Genomic DNA, 24,513 nt, shown 5'->3' on the forward strand with positions numbered 1-24,513 from the left:
GAGCTGATACAAGGAAGCTTTTTATTATAAATCCCTTTTGCTGATTGCATTATAAGCTCCCTGAGGTCAGACAGTGTTGGAGGAGTGAACTTTAGTTAGTGACATGGCATGGCTAACTGGCTGCCATAGAAAGCAAGCACAAGGACTCTGGGTTCTATAGGTAATGCTGCATCATTGAAAGTTCTGGAGCTGGGACATAATGTAACAAGAGCAGTGGCTGGGAACTAAGGCACGGGGTCCTCTGTTCTCTGCCCTGACTCTCATTAGGCTGCAAGCTCCCGGTACAGCTGTGCTGTCCCATATCATAGCTGGTAGCCGCAAGTGGCTAATTAAAATTTAATTAAAATCAAATAAAATGACAAATTCAGCTCATCAGTCACACTCGTCGCATTTCAAGTGTTCAGAACATGGGCCTCTATGGCCGGTGGCTGCCGTATTGGACGGCACAGGTGGAGAAGATGTCCTTTCTCTTGGACAGCACTGCCCTGCAGGGACCCCGAGGACCAAGCACACAGCCGGGCACACAGTGAGTGGACGCCGCATGGCTCACGGGGCTGGGGGACTGGGAAGGAAAGGGCGCCCTGGAAAGGTTAGGACTTGGCGACCCATGAATATGGCATGGGCTGCATCCCAAAGAAAGGGCCGAGAACCGGGGACAGTTGAGACAATTCGTTCTTGGAATTTTTGAGTTATTTCAAAAACATTTCCTTCGTGTGCCTGTTATTTCTGGCTGGCTAGGTTGCCTCTGCTGCCATTGCGTTTCCTGCACAATGTGGCCTTTCTCTCTCTGCGCTCACGAAGGGGTCTTAGATACCGGTGTACCAGACGTTCACGGGAAGATACACTGGCTCCGGCTTCCACAGACGGGGCCTGAGGGCTCTTGGGGGCTGTCGAGGAGCTATCCCAAGGTTTGTGAAGCCAATCCAAGGTGTGTTATTTTCTGTCTCACTTTTCCGGTGGGGGGAGGGAACGTCCCGATTTTGCGAGCTTGTTGGTGTATTCAGCTGCTTGCTCCTACCCATTGGTAGGAAGGAGCGCTGTGTAGCTGGCTGCAGAGAATGTCTCTTACTGTCCAAAATACTTCTGGACATTCCTTCTCTCTGAGAGAAGCCTACGCCTTCTAGCCAAACAATACATGCCCCAGCAGCAAAGACTTTTGTAACAAGCCCTGCCAGCGTTTCTTGCCAGTGACCCCATTCCCTAAGTATAAGGCCCTGCAGGGCTGGAGTTTCCCTGTTGTCAGCATCCTGTGTGGAGGGGAGCTTCTGGGGGGCTCTAGCTGATCAGTGTGTCAGGTGAGTTGTTTGCTTAGGCCCTGAAGAATGGCATATGGGACAAGGCCTTGCTGAATGCCCCGTAAAGCACAAAATAAAAAATAAGGCCTCGGCACATCCCGGGGTCTTTGTGACTTTTGAACTTGAGTTCAAAATGAGGGAGGCACCCATGGGAGAACAGTGGAGAGAGTTTTCCGTCTCCATCTGCAGGCTGCTTACCTTACTCTGTGTACAAGTCTTCCGTCTCCTTTGCATCTTTACAAACTTCATTTTGGTAGGAAGGGGGTTCTGGATCCATCTAAACCATCGCCAGGAGTGGTTTTAAGGTAGACTTGCATCCATCCAGCTCTACCTGCTGCTCCTGTGGCTGCAGGTCACACCGTCCTGCCATCTGACCTCGGGATTCTACAGGAAGAGCCCCGAACTTGGAGCCTGTCAGTCTCGTCCGGCCCCTTATGGGCCGTACGGCTGCAGACACGTCGTCTATCTTCTCTGTTTTGGTCCTTCCATCAGAAAAGTGGCATTGTAAGAATTAAGTGAAGAAACGTAGGGGCAAGCTCTCTGTAAATTATGAAGCCCCATTCGGATTGGAGGTATCGTTGACTTACTTAAAATAACCCTCGATGAGTGGCTACTAGGCCTTCGGGTGCTGAGAACTCCTGGCTCAACCACTCGCCCAGGGTTTGATTGTTAGCTTTGCACGTTCTGAAACTGGAATATTAGTTCACCCAGGGATGATCAAGTTCTGAGAAACCAACTCATGCTAACCAGACTTATAAGGAACTGACTTATAAACCTGAATAGACATTTATGAATTCTCAGTGGAACCTCTTACCACAGAGACCAGATCATCCTCCTGTGTTCACTGGAGGGCGCGTGTAGCAAAATCTTCCTACTCTCCCGCTCCTTGCTCTCTTTGTCCCTGTTTACAGGTCCTTCGAGCCCCAGCTTGGTGGTGTTTCAGGGAGATCTCCCTGGACCCCCAGGCTGGGCTGGGCATCCCTCCTGAGTGTGTGTGTGTGTGTGTGCGTGTGCGTGTGTGCGTGTGTGCGTGTGCATATATGGCACATTATACATCCCTGCATCATGGGACCTGCTGCGCTGCATGGCAGGTACTGTCCTGCGTCTGTCTGACCCACTAGACTGTGCTGTTGCTCCGGGGCAGAAACCGTTTCTGTTTCACTTCTGAATCCCCAGGGTTTAGCACTGACCAGGCACGGTAGAGGCACAGTCAGTATTTAACCTAGATGGAATTAATGGAACCTCCTCTTGGGAGTGTTCACGGGCACCACCTTTTCTGTAGTGACGACTTTATATGCATTCCATTTTCTTCTTGAATTATCGTCAAGTCCACTGGACAAACCAGTGTACTCAGTAATCACTGGGCAGAGCTGAGTGCGATCGAGGGTTAATTCTATCCATGCAAAAGTATCAATAGTTCAGTTCGTTTCAACCAGTCCAGTCAATTTGAATCTTTTTTTTTTTTTTTTTTGAAGTATAGTTGATTTATAATGTTGTGTTAATTTCTACCCTTTTTTGAGCCTATACTTTTATGCTCATTTTCTCTGGGGTTTTTTTTTTTTTTTTTGCAAGAGGTAGCATCAGAAATCCTAAAATCATAACCGGTTAATAACTTCCTGTTTTGTCATCTATAAAATGAGTATAATAATGCCTGCTCAGCCTGCATAGGAGAGCTTCATGAAGATCAAATAGGCTGACATTAGCCAGAGTGCTTTGTCAACAGCAGAGCTTATCAGAGGTCTGATCCCTCGTTATGATTGTCATCTCAGATGACTGTAATGCAGGGCTGCCTTTCAAGGGCAGGAACACCTGTGAGTCTGAAAGTATTGGTAGAAGAAGGGCACGTGCAATTATCTGCTAACCTGTTTTGCTGCTTCCAAGGAGGGTATTATTTTGTTTTTTTGACCTAGTGTGACCTCCCTACGTTGCACCTAATTGTGTTAATCTCCTTCCTAGAGGACCACACGTTTTTATTGGTGTTATCTTCCACCAGCAAAAACATTTATCGTGTACCTACTGTGTGTAAGATACTCTTATGAAGGCCACAAGGGGAGCCAGTTTCCTCTGTGTCTTCTGTTATTGTTAAGTTCAGGGGCTCTTAGCCCTGGATGTGCATCGGGACAATTTCTGGGACTTTTAGAAAAGCAGATGCCGAGGACTCGTCACAGACCTTCCGAACTAGAATTGGCTGACATTAGACCTGGACGTGAATATGTTTTAGAAGTTTCATTGGTTCTTCCGATGTATGGCCAGAGTTGGAAATTAGGAAAGTTAGTATCATATTCTGTAGTGTGATGTTTCTACACCTGATGTTTCCCTTCTTCAAGGAATTATGTTTCTGAGTGGCCTGGCACACATCCAAACTGCCCAAACATAGACCCATCCCTTAAAGATCATTATCTTTGCCCGATCGACACTCGTACAGGCTTGGCTTGGCGTGGTTCTCCTTAGTCTGCAAATATTTGGCTATTCGAATGAATGAACAGAGAGCCCTGTAAGTGAATATCAGAACATACCCATAATAGACCAAGCATTAGAACCCAGAAATATGGATTCCCAGACCAGTGCCTTGTATTTTCTTAGAACTTCCATGTGCACCAGGGTCACCAAGGGCCTTGGTTGAAAAGGGGGTTGCCCAGCCTCTCCCCGGGACGCTCTCAGGAGCTGGACTGGCTTCCTTCATTTGTCAGAGAGGAAAGAAGGCCTTCCCCGCAGAGCTTGGGAATTAGACGGGGTGGCACAGCTGAGAGCCTCGTGTGGGAGCCTCTACCGCGTGGTGGGCGCTCGGGCAGTGGCGGTGCTCTTGCTGAGAAGCAGCTTCTTGACCAGCATGGCTGTGCTGCTGCCCCCCACCCCAGCCCCCCAGGATCCCCATTCAGTCCAGAAGGACCGAATGATGTGTCCTGTCCCATAACTGTGATGGTGGCAGCCCTGCTGCTTGCCCCCCGGGGGCTGATGCCCAGTCTTCTCTTCCTGAGGTTGTTTCCCTGCATCTTTCCCGCACCTGATGCATTCACGCGCCGGGAAGAAGGACTGGGGATGGGTCCTATCCTTACTCCTTGGTGATGCTACGCTTGGCCGTCAGGGCAGGCAGGGCAGAGGTGGCTGCGGGGTCTCCGCTCTGAGTCTCACTCTGGACGGGCAGGGGCGAGGGCGTTCCAGGGGTTAAGAAGGTGGGCGTGGGCCCGACAGATGTGGGTCTCATCCCATCTTGTAAAGGTTACACTCCTGCAGCTGAAGTTTCCTCAACTGCAAAATAAGCATAATCGTAGTGTATGTTTCACTTAATCCTCTTGTGTGAGGATTAATCGATCATTTGGGAGCTGGGAGAACCTTCCAAGACGAGGCCCTCCCAGAAGTCTACTCAGTGCCCTTCCTTCACAGAATGTTCCAGAACCCATCACTTAGACATTTCCTTTTCTGAGCCCTACAGGGTTCCTTTTTCAGGGGACTCATCCCATCCTGCCCTGCACTGTGGTTGGTTGCACGCTTACTTTATTTCCAGCTGCTCCTGCTGGGTGGGTTTCGGGGTTCCGGCCCACACCCTCCGGGACCCGCACCTGCTCTCCCGCTGCAGCCTGCCCTGCGCCCCTTGTGTGAGGTTCTCAGAGCACCTCCTGACCTCTACCTGGAATGCCGTCCCCCACACCCCAGATTTGCCTCCTCCAGGAGTGATTAGCACGACTGAAGGATTTCCAGAACGAAACGGTGCTTGTGAAAACACCCAATAACTAACTGTGGCCGCTGCCCACGGTCACTGTTGGGTGAATGGATGGTGATATGTGACGGTTTGAACAAGGATGGGGTCCTCATGCCTCGGGGCGGGTTACTGGGCCACCAGCTGTTTTTCCTTGCAGTTTCTAATACACACCCTGCTGCTCATTCCCGAAGCCCACAGCAAAGCCCGTAGGAGTAAAGTGATTAGAGGAACTTCAGCTGTTTTGCTCCCTGTGAATGGCCCTCTTTCATCGGGATGTGCAGGGACAAGGGCCTTTTTAAACCCAAATATCAGGGAAGGACGAGAGTTCCACCAGAGCCATTTGCCGTCTGGGTGGGAACGCCATCTGGAAGGGGACTCTACTTTCCAGGAGGGCTCCATCCAGCCTCTTCTTCAGACATTCATCCTCCTCTGGAGGGTGGGGAAGGCAGGGGCTGGGGGCAGTTCAGTTCGCGATGTGACCGCGGCAGTGCCGGACCTTTTCTGTTGTACTGACGTCTGCGCCTCCAGCCAGCCAGCTCCCTGCTTCTGCCCTTCAGAGGTCTCCAGCCCCAGTCAGTAAGTATCGCCACCGCTGATGTCTGCCCACCACCCCCCGCCCCCCGCCGTGTCTTGGTTTCTGGATGACACTGGCTGTTGCTGCTCTGAGGGCTGGGGTTTTCTGGAGGATCCTGTCTGTCTGCAGGGCCCTGCAGAAATTATGAGCCCGTGTCATCTCCTAAAACCGGGGTCTGAGACATGTCTGTATTGTGGAGATAAAAGCGGTGAGGATGGAGGAGGGAGGGCAGGGGCTGAACTTGTTCTTAATCCCCCGTCAGGACTTTTCCATTTTGTTTGCCTGGGTCTGAGCTCCTGGAGCTTGAGTCGCTCTCTGCAGGGCACCAGCATCTTTGGGGAGAAGGCTGATTTCCCCATAGTTGGGATGGGTGGTTTGTGAGTTTGTTTCCTTGTCCCGAGATCCTAGTAAAGTACGAGTGCCCCCCACCCTCAACCCCGAAATGGATTTCGTAAAGGACTTCCTTCCCCGGCGGGGTGTCTTGAGACTGATGAATTGAATCGGGTACTGCGCCTCTCGTATCAGAGCCCTGGCCCCTGGCTGGGAGAGAGTGTTCACGTCAGCCGCCCACAGGGCGCAGGAGGCTCTGGGCCCAGAGTGAGCTCAGAGCAGAAGACGGGAAACAGGGTCATAAAGAATATCTGTGTCTCGTTTTCCTAAGTCCCATGACTGCCGTGCTCTGTGGCCTCTCGCCTCCGAGAGCCATCCAGTGAGGTTTTCCTCGTGCTGTATCTGCTTACTGTCTCTGCAGATGCAGGACCACCTCACGGGCTTGGGATGATGCGTTGTTCTCTGAGCTTCCCCGCAGCTTCAAATCTCCTCTTTACAGTAAACGCCTGTGACTAATTTCGGGAGGAGGACAGAGGCAGAGTGTTCCAGGGCCCCCATCCACACAGCCCCCGACTTCACGTGTAGCTGGGAGGCTGTGATTCTGTATTGGCCTCAGGAACACTGAGGAACAACTGGCCTTGTAAGTGATCACGGGATAAAACCAGCCTATGCTTTTGCATTGTTCCTTTTTTTTTTTTTTTTTTCCCCCAAGGAAATGTAAGGGAAACCAAGGGGAATTTTTGCCCATGATTTCCAAGGCAAAGGTCACCGTCAATGGCTGGCTGTTTCCAGAGGGCTCAGGTTTCTGGTCAGTATGGATTTTTTTTTTTCCTTTTTTTTTTTTTTAAAACTCATGAACAAAAAGAGGTTGATGATGCCTTGCAAAGATTTTTTTTCCCCCAGCTGCTTCGATGAACTGATTGTTGTTTGAAGTTTCATGCGTTTTGGAGTCTTTCAGACAGTGATGAGAATAGGTAGTAAGTGATCCGTGTCTATCTAAAACAGCATAGTTCTGAAAACAAACTCAGTTGTAGGGTTTTAAGGAAGGAGTGGGTGATAAGTTTCAGGGCTGGAAAAGTGTTGGGTAAGTCTGCAGTTTGCTAAAACTAGACAACCTGGATTTTCTGTTGGCCAATGGATGCTAAAGAGCTTTTTGTCTCCCGTGGGTAAGTGAGACTCACAGAAAGGGTGCTTCTCGTTTCTTCCATTATTTATGGTCCTGGGCTCCTCAACACTTGAAACTTGCAGCACAGATACGGGACCCACAGAGTGGAAAGGATGACTTGGCAGTACGTGCATGATGGTAGATGAAGAAGTGCTGTCCATATGTAAAGCGTTGCCTTTAGGAAAGAGATAAAGCCAAGTTGTCCATAACTCAAAGGCCCGGATAAGAGGGGCAGAACTGAAACCTACATATTTGGTATTTGAGCCGTCATGATTTTTAGCGTGAGAATTTAACCAGAAAAATGAACAGATGTTATTGTGGACTTCACGGTATGGAAGATAAACATTTTTCAATTCCAGGAGCTGCTGACTTAAATGCTGGCCCGTCCGGTGAGTTTTCTTAGCTCCTAGGGTTGTATTTTAGACTTAGCTGAGTTTTTTATTCCAGGATGAGATTGTTTAACTGCTTACATTAGCTGTCTGGGGCGGTGGTGATTTTGCTGTTTTATATTACAGAAAATGTCCTTGTGTTTCTGTCAGGAATTGATTTGCTTTCTATTAAAAAAAAAATAGCACTCCTGTTACTTAGAGATTTTTCTTTCAAATCAAATTGTTTATTGGTTGCTGAAGAGAGAATGAATGATTTGTATAGTTCCCTATAATTTGAACTGTGATCTTCTTTCACAAAATTAATAAACATGAAATGTTTTTGCATTATAAAGTATAGTACATGTTTTATATTACTTTGAAAATTAAAAAATCATTTATAAAAGTTAATATTTGCTCAATATAGTGAGTTTGGAAGATGTTAAGAAATAGAAAGAAGATAGTTATAGGTGGTACAACCCTCCCCCCACAGAAAAAAAAACCACTTAATTTTGGTGTATCTTATGTGTAGTTTTCAGAGATGATGTTATTTTTAAATAATTGGTGGTAATTAATAGCTAATGCAGTCCATTGGTTTATACAGTCTTAGCTTCTGCATAAGATAAAGATTTTGTTTTGGTAGCCAAATCGTGAAAGTGAAATTTTTTATTGTAATTTTTAAAATTATATGTTGAATATAAATGTTATTGCTTTGTTAAAATAACAAAGACCAAAGATTCATTCTGCTGAGAAATTCATTGGGTCAACTTGAGATTTTCTACAGGTTTTCTACACAGCAAGCTTGACTAAGTTAAACTGGTCAATAGCCACCCACTTTTCTTAAGATGCAAACAAATCGTGAAAGTGTGATTTCATCTTCCTTGTATTCTGTAAAGGGAAGACACCAAGAAGCAGTGAGGTTGTTAAAAGTTCAGAGAGTTAGAAGCAAAGATCAACAGCAAGAGTACGAAAAATTCAAAAAGGGAACCACCCTCTGCTCCTCAGAGAGTTGGTCTCTATTTTTAGGAGATGTTGTATTACAGAGCGGTCCCTTTACAGCATCCTGCGGGAAGGGGCTCCTAGCTCTGGAGGAGCCCACGGAGAACCTTGGATGTTTTAGCCGAAGCATTATTTTATCACATAAACTCTCCAGCAGCAGGCTTGTAGGAAAGGTTTGGGGGGAGTATGGTGTGAAATTACTATAGAAGCTATTTTATCCCATTTGCATTTTACATGCCACTCTCCAGCTTTTCCTCTGCAGCATGTCTCTGCCCATTTTCCTCTGTGAATTCCAGCCTAACTGCGCTCTGGTTTCTTCCCCCGCAGCTTAAGTGAGAGTTTTTTCATGGTGAAAGGAGCAGCCCTCTTCTTACAACAGGGAAGCAGCCCTCAAGGCCAGCGGAGTCTTCAGCATCCCCACAAGCATGCAGGTGATGGCTCTAAATTGACGCTCTTACCCTGGGACTTATTTTCTGGGCAACAGAGGAACCCTCCATTACTGGTGGTGAGCACTTTGCTGGTTTTCAAGGCCAGGGAAATAGTGGAGCGCAGGTTTGTAATGACAGGTGCAGGTAGAGGCTCTCGAGCAGGCCACGCACGTTTTCCAGATGGCACCGGGAGCCAGCGACACTTTGACCACGGTGTCTACGTAAGAAGGTCAGCAGCTTTCTGTTTGGATATAAAGATTTCCTACTCAGTGTATCAGTTAACTGCAGATTTTAAGTTACAGTATGACTTTTTAACAAATGCACCAGAACGCCTTATAGCCAGATGTGGTCCCCTTGAAAATAACCACCCTGGGGTCCTAGATGCCTAGTCCGTCATTTCTCTGAGCTTTTGGAAAACTCTCACGTGGGGAATTTCTTTACGAGCCTTGGGCGTGTACTGGGGTGGGAAGTCTTTAATCTTTAATGGTGGGTTTGGTTTTTTGGAAGTAGACAGAAGTGATAAAGTGGGGATCAAACTGAGTATTAACTGAGGTCCAAAAGCAAGCAAATAAGAGATGCCTGCAAAGTAATAAGACTGGATTTCTTAGGTGACTTGACTCTGAACCTGAAGGCAGTTTGGGGAGAGGAATTCAGGAAACACTTGCGTACAAGTGGATCTTTGTAGCTGGTGGGGAGCCTCTGCAGGAACTTCTTGCACGGGCAGCACGTGTCGGAGTAGGAGCTGGAAAGGCCTCTGCCTTTCAGAACAATGGCAGGTCAAAGCAGCTAGCAGTTGGGGCCAGTTTTTTTGTCACTTGGATCATCTTGTTTGTCTCACCTCAAGTCATCCAGCCTCATTTTGAAGCTGTGTGCTTAGGTTAGAATTTCCTATCTTGCATTTTATAGCAAACACCAAGGCTCAGTCAATATTTTCACATACTGATATTTATAATCAAGATTTAGGTCTGTTTTAAGCTAAGGAAACAATCTTCCCGCCCAAGCAGGCATTGTATTTCATGGAAAGAATATTTGCTTTGGAGCCAGACAGACCTGGCTTCTACAGTAGATCCCAGTTCTACAACTGTACAGAACATTCATAGTCAACTTCTAAGCCTCGGTTTCCTAATCTCTACAGTGGGCATCAAATATTGATAACTCAGACGTCGTGGAATTTAAAATTTACGCACGTAAACAGACTTACCTTCTCTTAGGTGCTCAGCGTACATTGCTGTAATTATTGCTACGGTGACCGCTGGTACAATACCACTATAAACAGAACCTTCGTTCTTGAATTTGCTAACTGTTCTGCCCTGTTAAGAGTGTAACTGTTGTTCGTGTCTTAACCACAACCCGTAAACAAAGCCAATGCTCAGCTTTGTTCCCTAAGTATGAAATGTCTCCTTCCTCTAATTCAAAGAATATTTTCGTACTGTGTGTGAGCCTGGGGAAAGTGACTGCAAAACCGTCGTGTAAAATACCCTAAGTCCAGCTGGCTGGCACATCTCTGGCACGAGATGTACACGAGAGTAGGAAGGAAGCCTAGTGTGTTGGCTCTTCTGCCCTAGGGTCTAGGAGGGCTGGTGAACTCCAAAAGGCAGGGGGGCACCCACTGTCCACAGATGCTTAGTAGGCGACCCTGGGGCAGGCACAGACTAGACTTCACGGCAAGTCCCCTGGACGACCCACAGTCCCCTAAGCGACCCCCCATGCCGAGCCGAGTATAGTGGAGGGTTCACTCTGTCCATGTCAAGTAATTCAGCTCATGTCAGCCAGTCCAGTCAGGCTGAGACTCACTCTTTCCAGGGTTGACCTATACTTTAGGCTCACATTCTCCGCCTTTTTTTTTTTTGCAATTGCTTACTGAACACTTGAACGTACAGAGACCGTGTGTGGCTACCAGGCCGGGGTTGGGATTTTTCTCTGTCAGCAATTACACATCTCAGCAGACAGTCCCACTGTGTGGAAAACGTCCCTTTCACTGAGCCACTCATCAGTCAGGGGGTTGGTTTCTGCTTTCGTCTGTGTGCTGCTGCGATTCGTAGTGGATCGTGGTGGCGGGGGCGGGGGGGGGGGGGGCGTTGCCCAGGTGGACCCGGAACCAGCCGTGGTGGTTGTGTGCCATCCCGATCACGCTGGTGACACGACAGGTGAGGGCGCTGTTGGGGACAAGATGGGAACAGGGACCGTTACCTCCAAGTCGTGCCTCGTAGGACGTGGTGCCAGTGTAGGGTGTCTTCCACTGTGGCATCCTGTAAGAGAACAGACGAGGGGGCACGTTTCCAACGACCTGATTCCTCTCTGAGGCAGGAAGTACCATTTGGACATCATTTGTCAATCTCCCCTAAAATTCAAAGGACGCTTTTGCAAAAGGAACCCATCCAATGGATTGATCCCTCTGGGGTTCTAATTGTGATCTATAGGGTAATTTTTTTTTTTTTTAAAGCTAATTCTGTTTCTTCAGGGTGTTGCACAAATTGAAATGAATATGGATTTCCTATGAGTTACTCCCTGCACTTTCTTCTAGATCAGCATCTTTACAGATGAACCATTTCTTCAGAAAGAACCCCATGCAGACATTTTTTTTTTTTTTTTTTGAAATATACATAAGCTAGGAAAGAAGTGGCACTAGAACCACCCTCGCTACTTGCTAGTTACGAAGCTCAGGTACGGGGGCCCCTGTGTGCCTGGGACACACAGCCCTTCTTCGGTGAGGTGGATCCTGCGTAACTGTGGAGACTCACTGTCTCAGAGAACCTTTCCTCCCCTCCCTATAGCCCAGAGGCACCCCTGGGACCCTGGGGCCGCTCGGAGATGTTCAAAAGCTGACTCTGGATTACTGCCTCTTTTAAATAACCAAGGAGGTACAAAAAAAAAGAGTACATAATTTTTAGCGAGAAAAAAATGACATTGCTGTTCAATCAAGTTATGTCTCTGGGTACTCAGCACATACCTGCTCGCTATGGAGTCACTGAAACATTTCCCCTCCTGGTTGTAGAAGTCATGTCTCTCTCTTATGGAAAATGTAGGAGTTCAAAGCAGGAAATGACCCCCGGTCCTTTTTCTTTCAGACCAACCCTTAGCAAATCCCTGTCTTCAGCTGTGTCTATAGTTTCTGCTGCCCCTCACCCCCCTGCAAAGTCATGTTTGCCTGAATTTAATAACATTTCTCCTCTAGGCTTGTCTGTATTTTCAGATTTTGTATTTTAAAAAACCCATATTGCAATTATTTCAGAAAATAAAAGCAACTTTTAAAAACGTGGCAATAAACTGTCTCACCCATCCTCATCATGCAAAACATTCAGGAGTGGACTAAGGGAAGTCCAGGTCTTCTTTCAGACCCTTGGAATCAGCCTATTCTAACCTATCCTGCCTAGAAAGTGGGCGGGTGACCTTTTTTAAACTTTCTTCATTGGTCCAACAGGGGACCTGCCTCAACATCTTCAAGTAATGATCAACCTTCTGCGTTGTGAAGATAGAATCAAGCTGGTAAGAAGAGACGCGAGTGGCAAGTTTTAATTTTTAATTGTGAAATTTGGTAGGGACTTATTGACGAACAGGGGCTTGGGGGGTTGTGGGGCTCTTACATCAGAGCAAGTTCTCCCAAACCGTTCTCAAAAGCCAAAGCCCGCTCTGCTCCTCGGTGCCCAGAGGTGCAGACAAAGGGGGTGTCAGGTCTCTGGGTCAGTCTGTGCTAAGCTGGAATCATCATTCACTGGATTTTATTTGTTAACCCCTTTAACAAACTTTGGGGGTCTCCTCTGACCCAGGTACCATCCCTCATGCTGGGGATATAAATGAGACGTAGGAGTTTTCATCTAAATTCCTAAACTCACGGGGGAAAGGTAGAAACAAAAGTCTTTGGTCTTGGATTGGTGAAGGAAGGGGGTGACCACCTGGCAAGGCAGGCCAGTAAGAGCATCTCTGCCTGTCTAGGCCGTGCGCTTGGAGAGCGCCTGGGCTGAGCGGGCCCGCTACATGGTGGTGGTGGACAGCAGCGGGCGCCAGGACACAGAGGAGAGTATCCTGCTGGGAGTCGACTTTTCCAGTAAGGAAAGGTGAGTCTGATGGACGGCGGCTCCTTTCTGTGATGGGGGCAAGAGTTGCTTCTGGAAGAAGGTTTTCAGGGTCCCACATCCACGGGGGCGGGTGATGGTAGGTGAGGGGGTGATCAGGCACTGGGAACGGTGGAGCCCCTGATTTTAGCTCTTGTGTGCCGCGTGCTGTGCTAGGTCCAGTCTCTGCTCTCAGAGAGCTCAGGGTCTGCACTGTGCTTAGAGATTTAACCCTGGGTCCTATCAGGGGTGCCCTAGAGGAGGGCACCTTAACCAGGAGGGCTTCCTGAAGGAGGTGACGGCTGTGGCGAACACCCCAGGACAAGCAAGAGCCAGCCAGGTAAAGCAGGAAGGCGCCCTCCAGGCCGACCATCCCATATAGAAGTATGTGATTAATCGGCGTTGTATCGAGCGCCTCATGCAGTATTAATATCCCGTGGATTCCCAAGTACTTGTTGATGGGTCCTGGGTCAGAGGCTTGAGGAGAGGTTTGGAATTTCCCAGTAACTGGAGGCCAAGTTAGTTATACCATAGACCCTGTTATGTGTGCGAAATGAAGGTGCACGACTCTCCTTACATCTAGGATAAGTTAATGCGAGTGAGATCATTGCAGAACCTGAATTTGTTAAAACTGGATTAAAGTAGACGCCCTTTATTCATCATTCATTAATTTTCTCGTTCATTAAGCAGACCATTCGTTTGCCTTCTCCTGTGTAGGAGGCAATAGGCTCAGCCCAGGAAAACAGAGAAGCAACAGTAACCACGGTTCTCGGCCTCAAAGAGCCTGTAAGCTCAGGGAGGGAGGGAACCATCGCCAGAACCTGGGGTGATGGGCCCAGTGATGGAGAAGTGTGGGGTTCGTTCCACACTCGTGACCAGGACTCCATTGCTTGTCACAAGTAAATGAACTGAAAGGGAAGCCGTTTCCTTTATGGCCTCGTTCCCAGTACATAGGAGCATTCTGAGTGAGTTTCTGCAGCTCACTTAGGGACGTGAGTCCGAACTGGCTCCCGTGGCCTCGGCTGGTTGGGAAGTCTGGATCTGGAAGGATCTGTGTCAGGACGTGCCTTAAGGGGTGAGCTCCGAGGAGCCCCTTGGAGACCAGAGGGCTCCGTGCTCCAGGTCGGGATGCTCCCAGGCAGGTGCCCTCAGAAATGGCCGGGGCTCCATCCTTCTGGTCATGAGGCAAAGAGACGTTCAACGGTGTTACGGTTATGTTTGTTCTCGGAACGGTTGGCCGGCCTTTCTGAGGGCCTTTGGGGGCAGGACTTCCCCCACCATGTGTCATCCATCCCAGCAGTGCTCTCTGGCCCTGAGCTGAAAGCTGCCTCCCTGGAGAATGTGCCCATCGTCTCAGCCTGAGCCACCAGGGCCTCATAGGAGGCTGCCCCCCCCCCCCACCCAGGTCATCTCTGTGGCTTTGGTCAGAGAGCACAGAGCAGTTAACCTGATGCTTCATAAGCGTCTCGCCCCGTGGGGTAGGCGGTCCTATAACTCACGTTTTACAAACGAGGAGTCAGAAGCCCAAGAGGCTGGAGTGGTTACACCAAGGCCATCCTAGTAACAGAGCTGGGACTCAGAATTGGGTTTTTATTGTAGACCTGTGGTGTAGACCCACTCATTCCTTTCCCACTCATTGTCCTCTGCACCCCCTCGTTCACCAATCCGTTCATACCCTCACGGTGCGTGCCCTTGTTCGCACACACTTTCAGTATGCCAGGTGTCCTGCCAGGTGTCCTGCCAGGCGCGGGGGCTACATCGGTGGGAGAGACCAGCCTCTGCTCCCTTGGAGCTCACAGTCTAGATGGACGAAGTTTAGACACACGAGCACCTGAGACCGTCTTTACACACAGGCCCACGTGCTCATTCTCACCCACTCTCTGAAGCGCCCTGCCCCTCCTCTGCCCCCTCGGCACCAGCTTCAGTTCTCAGCGTGTCCCTGCTCCCTGGGTCCCCTCACCTCTGCTGCACAGTCTGCGCTCAGGCCAGCGTCCCCTCCGCTGTCCCAGCCTGAGCCACAGCCCGAGCACTGGTGCCAACTCCAAGGCCAGTGCTGGTCTCCTGTGTTGGGGAGATGGGTCAAGGGGCTGAAGAGGGTGAGCGGGAACCACGTGGACCTTCCTGTTGTCGGGCCGGATGCAGCATCCCCCGCGCCCAGGCATAGGGGCCGGGAACTGGACGCCTTTATCCATCTCCAGCTTGAAAACAAAGCCCTGGTCCTTACAGAAGCCTTTGGCCTGCTGAGAGCATGATACATTTGTTTTTCTAAATTCCTGCCATGAGATTTTGTTTCCTTATTCAAAAAAAGAGAGAGATGAGGTGCCCCCAAAAGGACTTCCCTCAAGGAGAGGGAGTCCAGATGCAGTGTCAGGAGAGAGCGTGGGAATGACGCCAGCCACGGCGGGCTCACGGGTTCTCCCTTGGAGTCACATCTACACATGATTCCTCTGGGGATCAGAGCAGCTGCCCTGCAGGGACCATCTGGGGTTATTTTGTTTCAGATTCGGGAACACTGTGGGTGCTGTGAGCACGAACACCGTCCCCCACTTGTTAGTGTTTTGCAGCCCGTAAAGGACAGGCCTGTCTCCTTCCTACACCTCCAGCCCCCGCGCAGGCCCCGCCGGCTTCTCTGTCCCTGCCGCACCGGCTCCGGGGACCGGGGCCCGCTTCCTTCCCCTAGAGGTACCCCCACCCACCCGTTTTATCCTTCAGGGCTGTGCTTCCTCTAAAAAGACCCAGTTTCCCTGACCACGTGTCCCGTCCCCACTTCCCATATATATAAACCCACAGGCCCTCCTTCACTGTAAAAATCTTACTGTCACTCACTACAGGACTAGTGGAGACTCAGAGCAATAACAGATAAGGGGGTGCGATGGAATTGGCACCGTTGTTACAGTCGTGTCCTGGTCTCTGGTCTGCGCTCTGGACTCCAGGTTGAGACCCTGAGCGGAAGCCTTCCGTGGCCTTCTGCCCACCGTGTGGAGCTCTCACCAGGCTCCTCCCCACCTCTGCACTTAACGGAGGAGGGCAGTTTAGATGCTGCCCTGGTTTCCTAAGGAGCGTTTCGTCTCCACCTGCCCCGGACCTGGGCCTGTGGCTCCCCAGTCTGTGCTCCGTGTAGCTCTCTGTGCCGTTTTCTCTCCTCATTTCCAGTCCCTGGTGTGGGTCGTCGGTGCTGAAAGAGGGTGAGTGTCCAGGTCTGCCCACACCCTCCCAGGGCACCCTCCAGCCTGGGCTTTCTACATGTCTGTCTTGGGCTCCCAGCGGCCCCCTTCTTGCCTCTCCCCAGTGCGACACAGCTGAGTAACCCCGGGAGCTCTGAGTCTCAATGTCAAGTTTATTTTGCCGCTCTACAGAGGAAATATCATTAACCCATCAAGAATGGGTAGGACAAATGTAAAATAGCTAGTGGGAAGGAGCCGCATCGCACAGGGAGATCAGCTGGGTGCTTTGTGACCACCTAGAGGGGTGGGATAGGGAGGGTGGGAGGGAGACGCAAGAGGGAGGAGATATGGGGATATATGTATACATACAGCTGATTCACTTTGTTATACAGCAGAAACTAACATAACATTGTAAAGCAATTATACTCCAATAAAGATGTTAAAAAAAAAAAAGAATGGGTAGGACTGCAGGGTGGCACCAGAGAATTTGCCCAACACAGAAGGCTTAGCCCACTTTGACCCAAAGGGCTTGAAACTTACCTTCCCCACAGATACAGAAGCAGAGGGTGGAAAAGATCCCCCGCGGCTGCCAAAGCTCTGGAGGGAGAGCGGTTCCTTGAACCCCAGAGCTGCCTGTGCGCACGGTCGCGTGTGTGTAACCGTACTCCCTGGGGGGCTGTTAGGCGGTAGCAGAGATGTCAGCACAGGATCCCTGGAGATTGTCTGAGCTGCCCTTGGCAGTGACGGCTGTTTCTCACAAGCAGACTCTTTTTTAAATGCCTGAAGAGTTTTCATAGTGATCCGAGGAGACCCTCTGATAAAGCCCTTTCTTTTCCTCTGTGTTTCTCAGCGGCGCCAGGCTCTAAAGTGGTCAGGTATCATTTCACTGTTAGGATGAGCAAAACAAAAGCAGATTAAACTAGTTTTTAAAACAGCAGCTGCACAAAAGGTGCAGAAACAGAGGTCCAGAAATGAACTCCAGTCGTGGTGTTGGCACTCTCCCCTCCCCTGTCACCCCAGGACAGGAGGCTGGGGGTGGCTGCCACGACCTGCCTGTGTCCCCCGGACTGTGTGTGGCCTTGTGCCAGGCGTGTGCCAGCCATCAGCGGCCTCAGCCCTGCTGCAGTGTGGGCGTGTGGTCAGCTGGTTACTCCTGGCCCCCGAGAGCCGCAGCTGAGACCTGGCATTTAGGGAGCTGCAGCCACACCAGAATGCTGGGGTCACAGTTCCCTGTGACTGTCTCTAAGCTGGGGTCACTGGCCATCCCAGACCCACATCTTCTGGAATTCAGCGGTGAGCAGTCCTTGCAGACAGCCTTAGAGCTTCTCCCAGATACACACCTAGGCAGCTGGAGGCAGGGCAGGCGGTGGGTCCCCCATGAGCGGGACAGGCTGGGTGGAGACACAGCGAGGGAAGACCACGTGCAGGCGGGTGGACCCTAACTCTAGGCGTCTTCTCTTCCCTCCCATGTAGTAAAAGCTGTACCATCGGGATGGTTCTCCGACTGTGGAGCGACACAAAAATCCACCTTGACGGAGACGGGTAAGGAGATCTCTCAGAAGGCTTCTTTCACTGTAGACTTTGAAACATCCATCAGTTTGGGCATCGTTGGATAATCATTAACAACGGAGTCACACGTGTGACATGTTTACCACATCAGGAGAAATAACATTGCCCTCCCATGAGCCACACAAGGCAGGGTACATGGGACATGATATAAGGGAGGTGGGTCACGAAGTACCAACAGAAACATTTACGGGATATCTGCTGCTGTATGAAGTTCAAGAACAGCAGTGAACAGACATTCATTCATTTGCCTTGATTTGTTAAATGAACACTCGCTGTGTGCCCTCCATGGGCTGGTCCTTGCAAGTTCACAGATGAATGTGATGCAGCAGGAGCTCTAAATCTTTGAGGGCTGCAGGGAAGACACACAACCAACAGGTGCAGCAGTGTTTCAGGTGCCATTTGGGGGGCTGCAGAGGAGGAATCATCCAGGTGGGCCTGGGCAGGTAGACCAGGGCCAGGGGGCCGTCCGGATTCTGGGGGGAAATACTCAGGTACTGTCACAAGTGGGAAGAAGCAGGAGAGGAAATTATCTCTACTTGAATTCCAGCAGTAAAAGTTACGTTGCCTTGTAGATAGAACTGCGAGGGAAAGATAAACATTAGATTTATTGACGACATGGGCTTATGGTTACATTTGTCCTTTTTAAACTTTTGTCTTCCACTAATGTATTTTTTATGCAAGTATAAAAAACATAGATGGAGTGTGGGGGACAGGAGGTAGGGGGTGTGGTGGGACAGTGCAGGCAGGTGAAGCGAGATGGTGTCCAGTGCCGCTGTTGCCTCACACCCTTTGCTGGGCTTTTAGTTTTTGGCTGACTTTGTATTGCTGGGTTAAAAGCCAGTCTTCCGGATTTAAGAACTTATCTTTTTTTTTTTTGGCTTTTGCCCTTGTCTCTGTGGCCTGTGGTCCCTCATCAGACAGCATGAGACACACTTGTCCTCAGGGTGTCCACAGTGGGCTGTTCCCCCCGCCGTCTGGCAGAGATGTGGTCGGAGGGTCTGACTTCTCACCACGCTGTCCTTTGTTTTTCATTCTCAGTGGATTCAGCGTCAGCACAGCAGGAAGGATGCACATCTTCAAACCCGTGTCTGTCCAGGCCATGTGGTAAGTGTGGTTTTAGGGACTTTTAACTCCTTAGAAATATTTTCCTAGCTGACAGCACAAATAAAAAAACCCCATCTACTTAGAAGCACATTTAGGTATGTTTATTTTGTGTGTGTGGCAAAAAATATGTATCAATAACAAAATTTACCATTTTAAGCATTTTAAGGACACAATTCAGTGATACTAAGTACATTCAACAGTGTTGTACACCCATCACCACTATCCATTTCCAGAACTTTTTCATCATTCCAAACAGAAACTCTGTACTTATTAAACAGCAATTCCCTATTGCCCCCTCCCCCAGCCCCTGGTAACCTCTATTCTACTCTCTCTCTGTGACTTTGCCTATTCTAGGTCCCTCATATAAGTGGAATCATACAGTATTGGCCCTTTTGTATCTGGCTTCTGTCACTTAGCATAATGCTTTCAGGGTTCATCCGTGTTGTAATACTTCATTCCTTTTTAAGGCTGAACAATAAATTTATTATATGGATGTACTACTTTTATCCATTCATCTCCTGATGGACATTTGGGTTCTTTCTATCTTTTGGCGACTATGAACAGAGCTGCTGTGGACATTGTTGGACAGGGTATCTGGTTGAGTCCCTGCTTTCAGATCTTTTGGAATTTCTAGATCATGTGGTAATTTTGTGTCTAACCTTTTGAGGGACCACCAGCCTGTTTTCTGTAGCAGCTGCACCATTTTACATTCCCGCCAGCAATGCACAGGGGTTCCAGTTTCTCCACATTCTAGTCAACACTTGTTATTCTTTGCTTTTTTTTTCATAATAGCCATCCTTGTGGGTATGAAGTGGTATCTCATGGTTTTGGTTTTCATTTCTCTAATTAGTTAGCCTTGAGCGTCTTTTCATGTGCTTATTGGCCATTTTGTATATCTTCTTTGAAGAAATGTCTGTGCAAGTCCTTTGGCCAGCTCTCAATTGGGTTGTTTGGTCTTTTTGTTGCTGGAGGTACCTTGTTTTTACGTTTCTACCGTCCCTACTGACAAAATGTCATTTTAGCGTAAATTCACTGATTCCTTGTCCCTGGCAGACCGAGGGTGATCAGTTTGCTCCATGAAGGCAACAGCACTCTGCTAGGCATTGAGCATCTGCAGAGGCATCAAACGGACATAATTCCTGTCCTCCTGGAGTTTAAAGTCTGTTGAGAGAGGTGGCCATAAACCCAGAGCAGAGTCCTATGTTATACTGAGGGGTGGGTGCCGGGCTGTGGGATACCTACTGCAGGGTGCAGGGGCCGGGGCAGAGTAGGGCCTCCCTGGACACCTGCATGGGGGGTGAGGTAACTGTGGGTGAAGACTGCTTTCCACTTCCAGACCTTCTCTGAACCCGACACACATTCTAGAGCCTTGTCATCCTTGGAGGGCTGCACAGACCACTCATACATGAGATCCACACGGCTGTCTCCCTCAAATAATCTGGGAAAGACTCAGGAGAAAGCCAGTGGCCTCTGATGAGAAGAATTCTGCCCAGTGTTTCAAAATAATTACTCTTTTCTCCAGGACAGTGAGAGTGATGCAGGATCCTCCCATGGGCCACGCGCTAACATCGTTGCTTTGTTTTTATGTCTTCTGTTCCTGCAGTCAGTTCCGGGTCATTTGGGGGGAAATCATGAACTCATCGTTCTCTAGACGTCCCAGATGTTCCTTTGTGGCCCTGGATAATTTGTTATCTCTTTCTCTACGAGCAAGTAAAAAAACAGGCCCATGGGTTTTTCCAAAACTTCAGAATGATAATAAAATTTCGTAAATGTTCAGCTCAAGTTTCTTCCCTCCCCCAGTCTAGAGCTAGGACAGATGTGGACCACTGGGGAAAGTGAAGTGGGTTGCAGTGGTTTTTACGCCGTTGTTGAGCCATTAGTTCTCTGATAACTTCTCCATCCAAGCCCTCGCTCGTCCACCCTTCACTGATACCTGATTCACCCCATTCACTGAGAAATAGCCCATATTTTTGTAAAAAGAAGTAAGAAAAGGATAAGTAAATTGGCTGTTACCAATGTATACGTTTTCAGTACTGTTTCTCCTGCCCGACTCTGCCTCCCAAAACTTCTTCTGCAGTTAGTTCTTGTGAGTTTCTCATTTCCTTACGAAATCTAAGCATCTACGCTATTATAACATTGATGGGAGGGAGCTAGAAATTAAGTGGCTGGGAATGCAGTCACATATCTCTGCTGCATGTTGAGGATGCTTTCCTTCCAACTGCTCGGCTGCATTGTGGTTCCCACATTCAAGGTAACCACAACCTCAGAAGTGAATCTCAGTTCCTGGGAGTTCATTAGCGGATGTAAAGTGATCTGGGAGCCTGCCCAATTGGGAGAGTTAGAAAGTTTTGTTGTTTCCTCGTTGGGGATGGTGACGGGTGCCGTCTCTGCTCTTGGGGTCGGTGCCTGTGTCCCAGAGGCCCGCAGTGGTACCTGGCGGCCACGTGTCCCCCTCGTAATCTCAGAGGTAAGAGCGACTCCAGCCCAGCTCCCCTCGTGCCTCCCGGGCCTGACCCTCTTCCCCTCCTCACCCCAGGTCTGCCCTGCAGGTCCTCCACAAGGCCTGCGAGGTGGCACGCAGGCACAACTACTTCCCCGGGGGCGTGGCGCTGCTCTGGGCCTCCTACTACGAGAGCTGCATTGGCTCCGAGCAGAGCTGCATCAACGAGTGGAACGCCATGCAGGACCTGGAGTCCACGAGGCCCGACTCCCCCGCCCTGTTCGCGGACAAGTGAGTGCGAGTGCGGCGCCCCTGCCCCGGTCCCCAGCCCCGAGCCTGCCCCCCGACCCCGAGTCTGCACAGCGTCACAGCCCCATTGTCTCCCAGAACCAGCACCCCACGCAGGGGTTCCTGACCTGCAGCCCGTGGGTGTCTTTGGCTGGGGAAGGGTCTGACCACAACCACCCCCCACCTCTTTTAAAATGATAGACAAATTCGGGTGTGAATGCATTTCTGGGGAGCAGCTCCATAACGTTCATCAGCTTCCCTGTACCGGTGCTCTGGTCCCTCCTCCTCAGGTCCAAAGTCTTGATTTCCAAAGCCTCTTCCTCTGCTTATAAGAGTGTGATGAATGTGACATCCGGTTCCTTGGGTCCCAAAACACAACGGCACAGAGGCAGGCCGAGGGCGGCCGGCTCTGACGCAGCAGCGCTGCGCCACGTGGCCTGAGGCCGCACTCCATTAACTCTAGTTCCAGGAGGAGGGAGCCACTCTCCCCTTCTCTCCTGGTTAGGACCCTCCTCCCCAGAGCATCATGTTCCTTGGGGACACCACACGCAGGAGGGCTGTGGACGGAGGGGAGCCCCCCGAATGAGGGGAGGACCGGGAGCCACATTGTATGAGGCCTCAAAGAAATTACGAGAGCATTGGATAGGATACATGCCTTTGAACATATGAAGGGGCGTGACGTACAAGAAGGATTGTCGTGGTCCATGTGGCCCCAGGGTTAGAACCAGGCTGATGCGTAGAAGTTGCAGGTAAACACATAGATTTTGGTTCTGTGTAAGCGTGTAAGGAGGTAACGGGAGCCGGATGCAGCTGGGGCCATGGGCTGCCTGAAGACACAGTGATGTCCTCAGCAGAGTCTAGGGGGTCTGGGCCGTGGGGATGTCTCATGGCGGTTCCAGCGTCCGGCCCTGAGAGGCTGAGGCTCTCCAGACCCGCGGGACGAGTCCGCTTCCCAACCATTGTTTGCCCCCTTGGTCTGCCGTCCCCTCTGGTGGCCCCTGGGCGACTTCCCTGTCCCTCTCCCCTTCTCACTGAGAACGTGCCCAAGCCGTGTTCCGTGTAGCCCGGGAGCAGCTGGGGTTTCTGTGAACGCCGACCGCAGGCTTCCCGTGGCTTCATGTGGCTTCCCATGGCTCTGCACTTTCCTGAATGTGATTTCTCTCCAGGCCAACCGAAGGGGAGAGGACTGAGCGTCTCATCAAAGCCAAACTCCGGAGCATCATGATGAGTCAGGACCTGGAGAACGTGACGTCCAAGGAAGTAAGAGCGCTTCCCTGCTGGGTGGGCCGGAGGTCATGGGCATCCCTGTGTCCTGTTGCCCTAGCGCAGCCTAAGTCGGGTAGATCTAAGAGGTTGAAGTTGCCATTTTAAAAAGCCATATACAATCTGTTTATTAATTAGTGCATGTAAAAAAATCCTATTGTGATACCTTCCAAAGCAAGATGAAACTGCCTTTTAATGTTTTTCTCGATTACTTTTTTCTTTTTTCTGTTGCTCTTTGTCCAAGGAATGCAATGAATTGTAGTAACAGCTTAAACTAAGTAGATCCAAGAGGTTGAAATTGCCATTTAAAAAACTCATGTACAATCTTTTTATGAATTAATACATAATAAACCCTATTGTGATACCTTCCAAAGCAAGATGAAATTGATTTTACGTTTTCACGGTGATAGATTTGATAACTGGAAAAGCATGTTTTTTCAACTCAGTAGAAAAGATCCCAAGGGAATCAAATTCCTTCTTTCAGATAATAAACGTCCCCTAGTCAGATTCACATTGAGGCCGAGTAGCCTGCATTCCCACCACCCACGCATGTGTGCAGCGTGTCTAACTGCATATGTGCTTACTCTGAAAAAAACCCAAAAAACACTTTTTTGAAAACAGTCGTAGTTCATGTTGTGACTTTATTACTTCTTTGGAGAAACTGTTTTGTTGTTTGTTTTTTTTTTTTAAACAAACCCCCTTTCTTAATATTTTCCACCCCGCAGATCCGTAATGAATTAGAGAAACAGATGAACTGTAACTTGAAAGAATTCAAGGAATTCATCGACAACGAGATGCTCCTGATCTTGGGACAGATGGACAAGCCCTCCCTCATCTTCGACCATCTTTATCTCGTAAGAGGCACAGCGCACGGCAGGGTCTGGTTTGGGAAACGTAAATCAGACCTTGATTTGTTTGGAGTTTGCAGCAAGTCATAGAGGGGGAGAAACTTGAGTTCCTGGAGCCTCCGTCCTGACTTTTACGGGAACTCCCCTCTTGACCCCTTTCTCTGGCCTGCAGCCTACGGGTTTGCTCGAGAGCCAAATGTTTGCGCCGCAGCTCCCAGCTGAGCTGCGGGGAGTTGTTTGAAAGCTCTCTGGCATAGTCAGCTGGCAACCGTTCTCAGATGCACACCACCCTCCGCCTTCATCGGTCACTAACAAACCCCCTCCAGATGGTCTGCAAACTAAAAAAACCCCAGTTACTGAAGGGAACACCCGCGCCTAACCCCAGAATTATGCCTCCTCGTCCCGAGACATGAGAAACAGCAGAGGAGACAGACCAAACGCCTGAAAACGCAGCGTCCCTCCCACACCCCCCGCTTGTCCCCAAGCTGCCCCCTGCCCTGCTCCCAGAGCCCGTGGAGGCAGCAGGCCCTGCTGACGCGGCTGGCTGGCGGGGCCTGCACATCACTCTCTTCACTCCGTCCCTCACTCAGATTTTCTTAAAGCTGTAAGTCTCCATAGAAGGCAGCTGGCAAGTTTTCAAAGTCAGGGGGTTATAGAGGAAGGCACGCTACTAGTTAGCGAGGCAGCACGGTGCGATGGAAACCGGACCCACCCGGCAGGTTCCCACTCCCCAGCCTGACCAGCCAGGTGCCCGGGGGCAAGTCTCTTGGCCTCTCCTTTCCTTCATCCTGTACCTCAGGGGATGAGTATGAGGATTAAGTTAGTACTTATTTAAAGCACTGAGTGCAGTTTCCGTAGGCACTGGAAAATGGTACCCATCGTTAGAGCAGAAATCACATCCTTGGGAAAGTTGAGGACGTGTATTTGCT

The 24,513-nt window shown here is 49.7% G+C and overlaps 1 protein-coding gene across 3 annotated transcripts in view; it reads left to right on the forward strand.

Moving 5' to 3' along the window:
• SSH1 (slingshot protein phosphatase 1) overlaps positions 1-24,513 on the forward strand; it is a 59,337-nt gene that overhangs the window by 17,974 nt on the left and 16,850 nt on the right. For all 3 annotated transcript variants that reach the window (XR_011076265.1, XM_068563210.1, XM_068563211.1), the window contains exons 3-10: positions 8,756-8,859; positions 12,278-12,342; positions 12,790-12,911; positions 17,546-17,614; positions 18,680-18,745; positions 21,282-21,476; positions 22,640-22,733; positions 23,462-23,590. Coding sequence is in view for 2 of the 3 variants with exons in the window: in XM_068563210.1 (XP_068419311.1) it covers positions 8,756-8,859; positions 12,278-12,342; positions 12,790-12,911; positions 17,546-17,614; positions 18,680-18,745; positions 21,282-21,476; positions 22,640-22,733; positions 23,462-23,590 (844 nt within the window). In the remaining variant the exon portion in view is untranslated. The remainder of the gene's footprint in view (positions 1-8,755; positions 8,860-12,277; positions 12,343-12,789; positions 12,912-17,545; positions 17,615-18,679; positions 18,746-21,281; positions 21,477-22,639; positions 22,734-23,461; positions 23,591-24,513) is intronic.

This window comes from Eschrichtius robustus, chromosome 14 (assembly GCF_028021215.1).
Source record: "Eschrichtius robustus isolate mEscRob2 chromosome 14, mEscRob2.pri, whole genome shotgun sequence".
NCBI lineage: Eukaryota > Metazoa > Chordata > Mammalia > Artiodactyla > Eschrichtiidae > Eschrichtius > Eschrichtius robustus.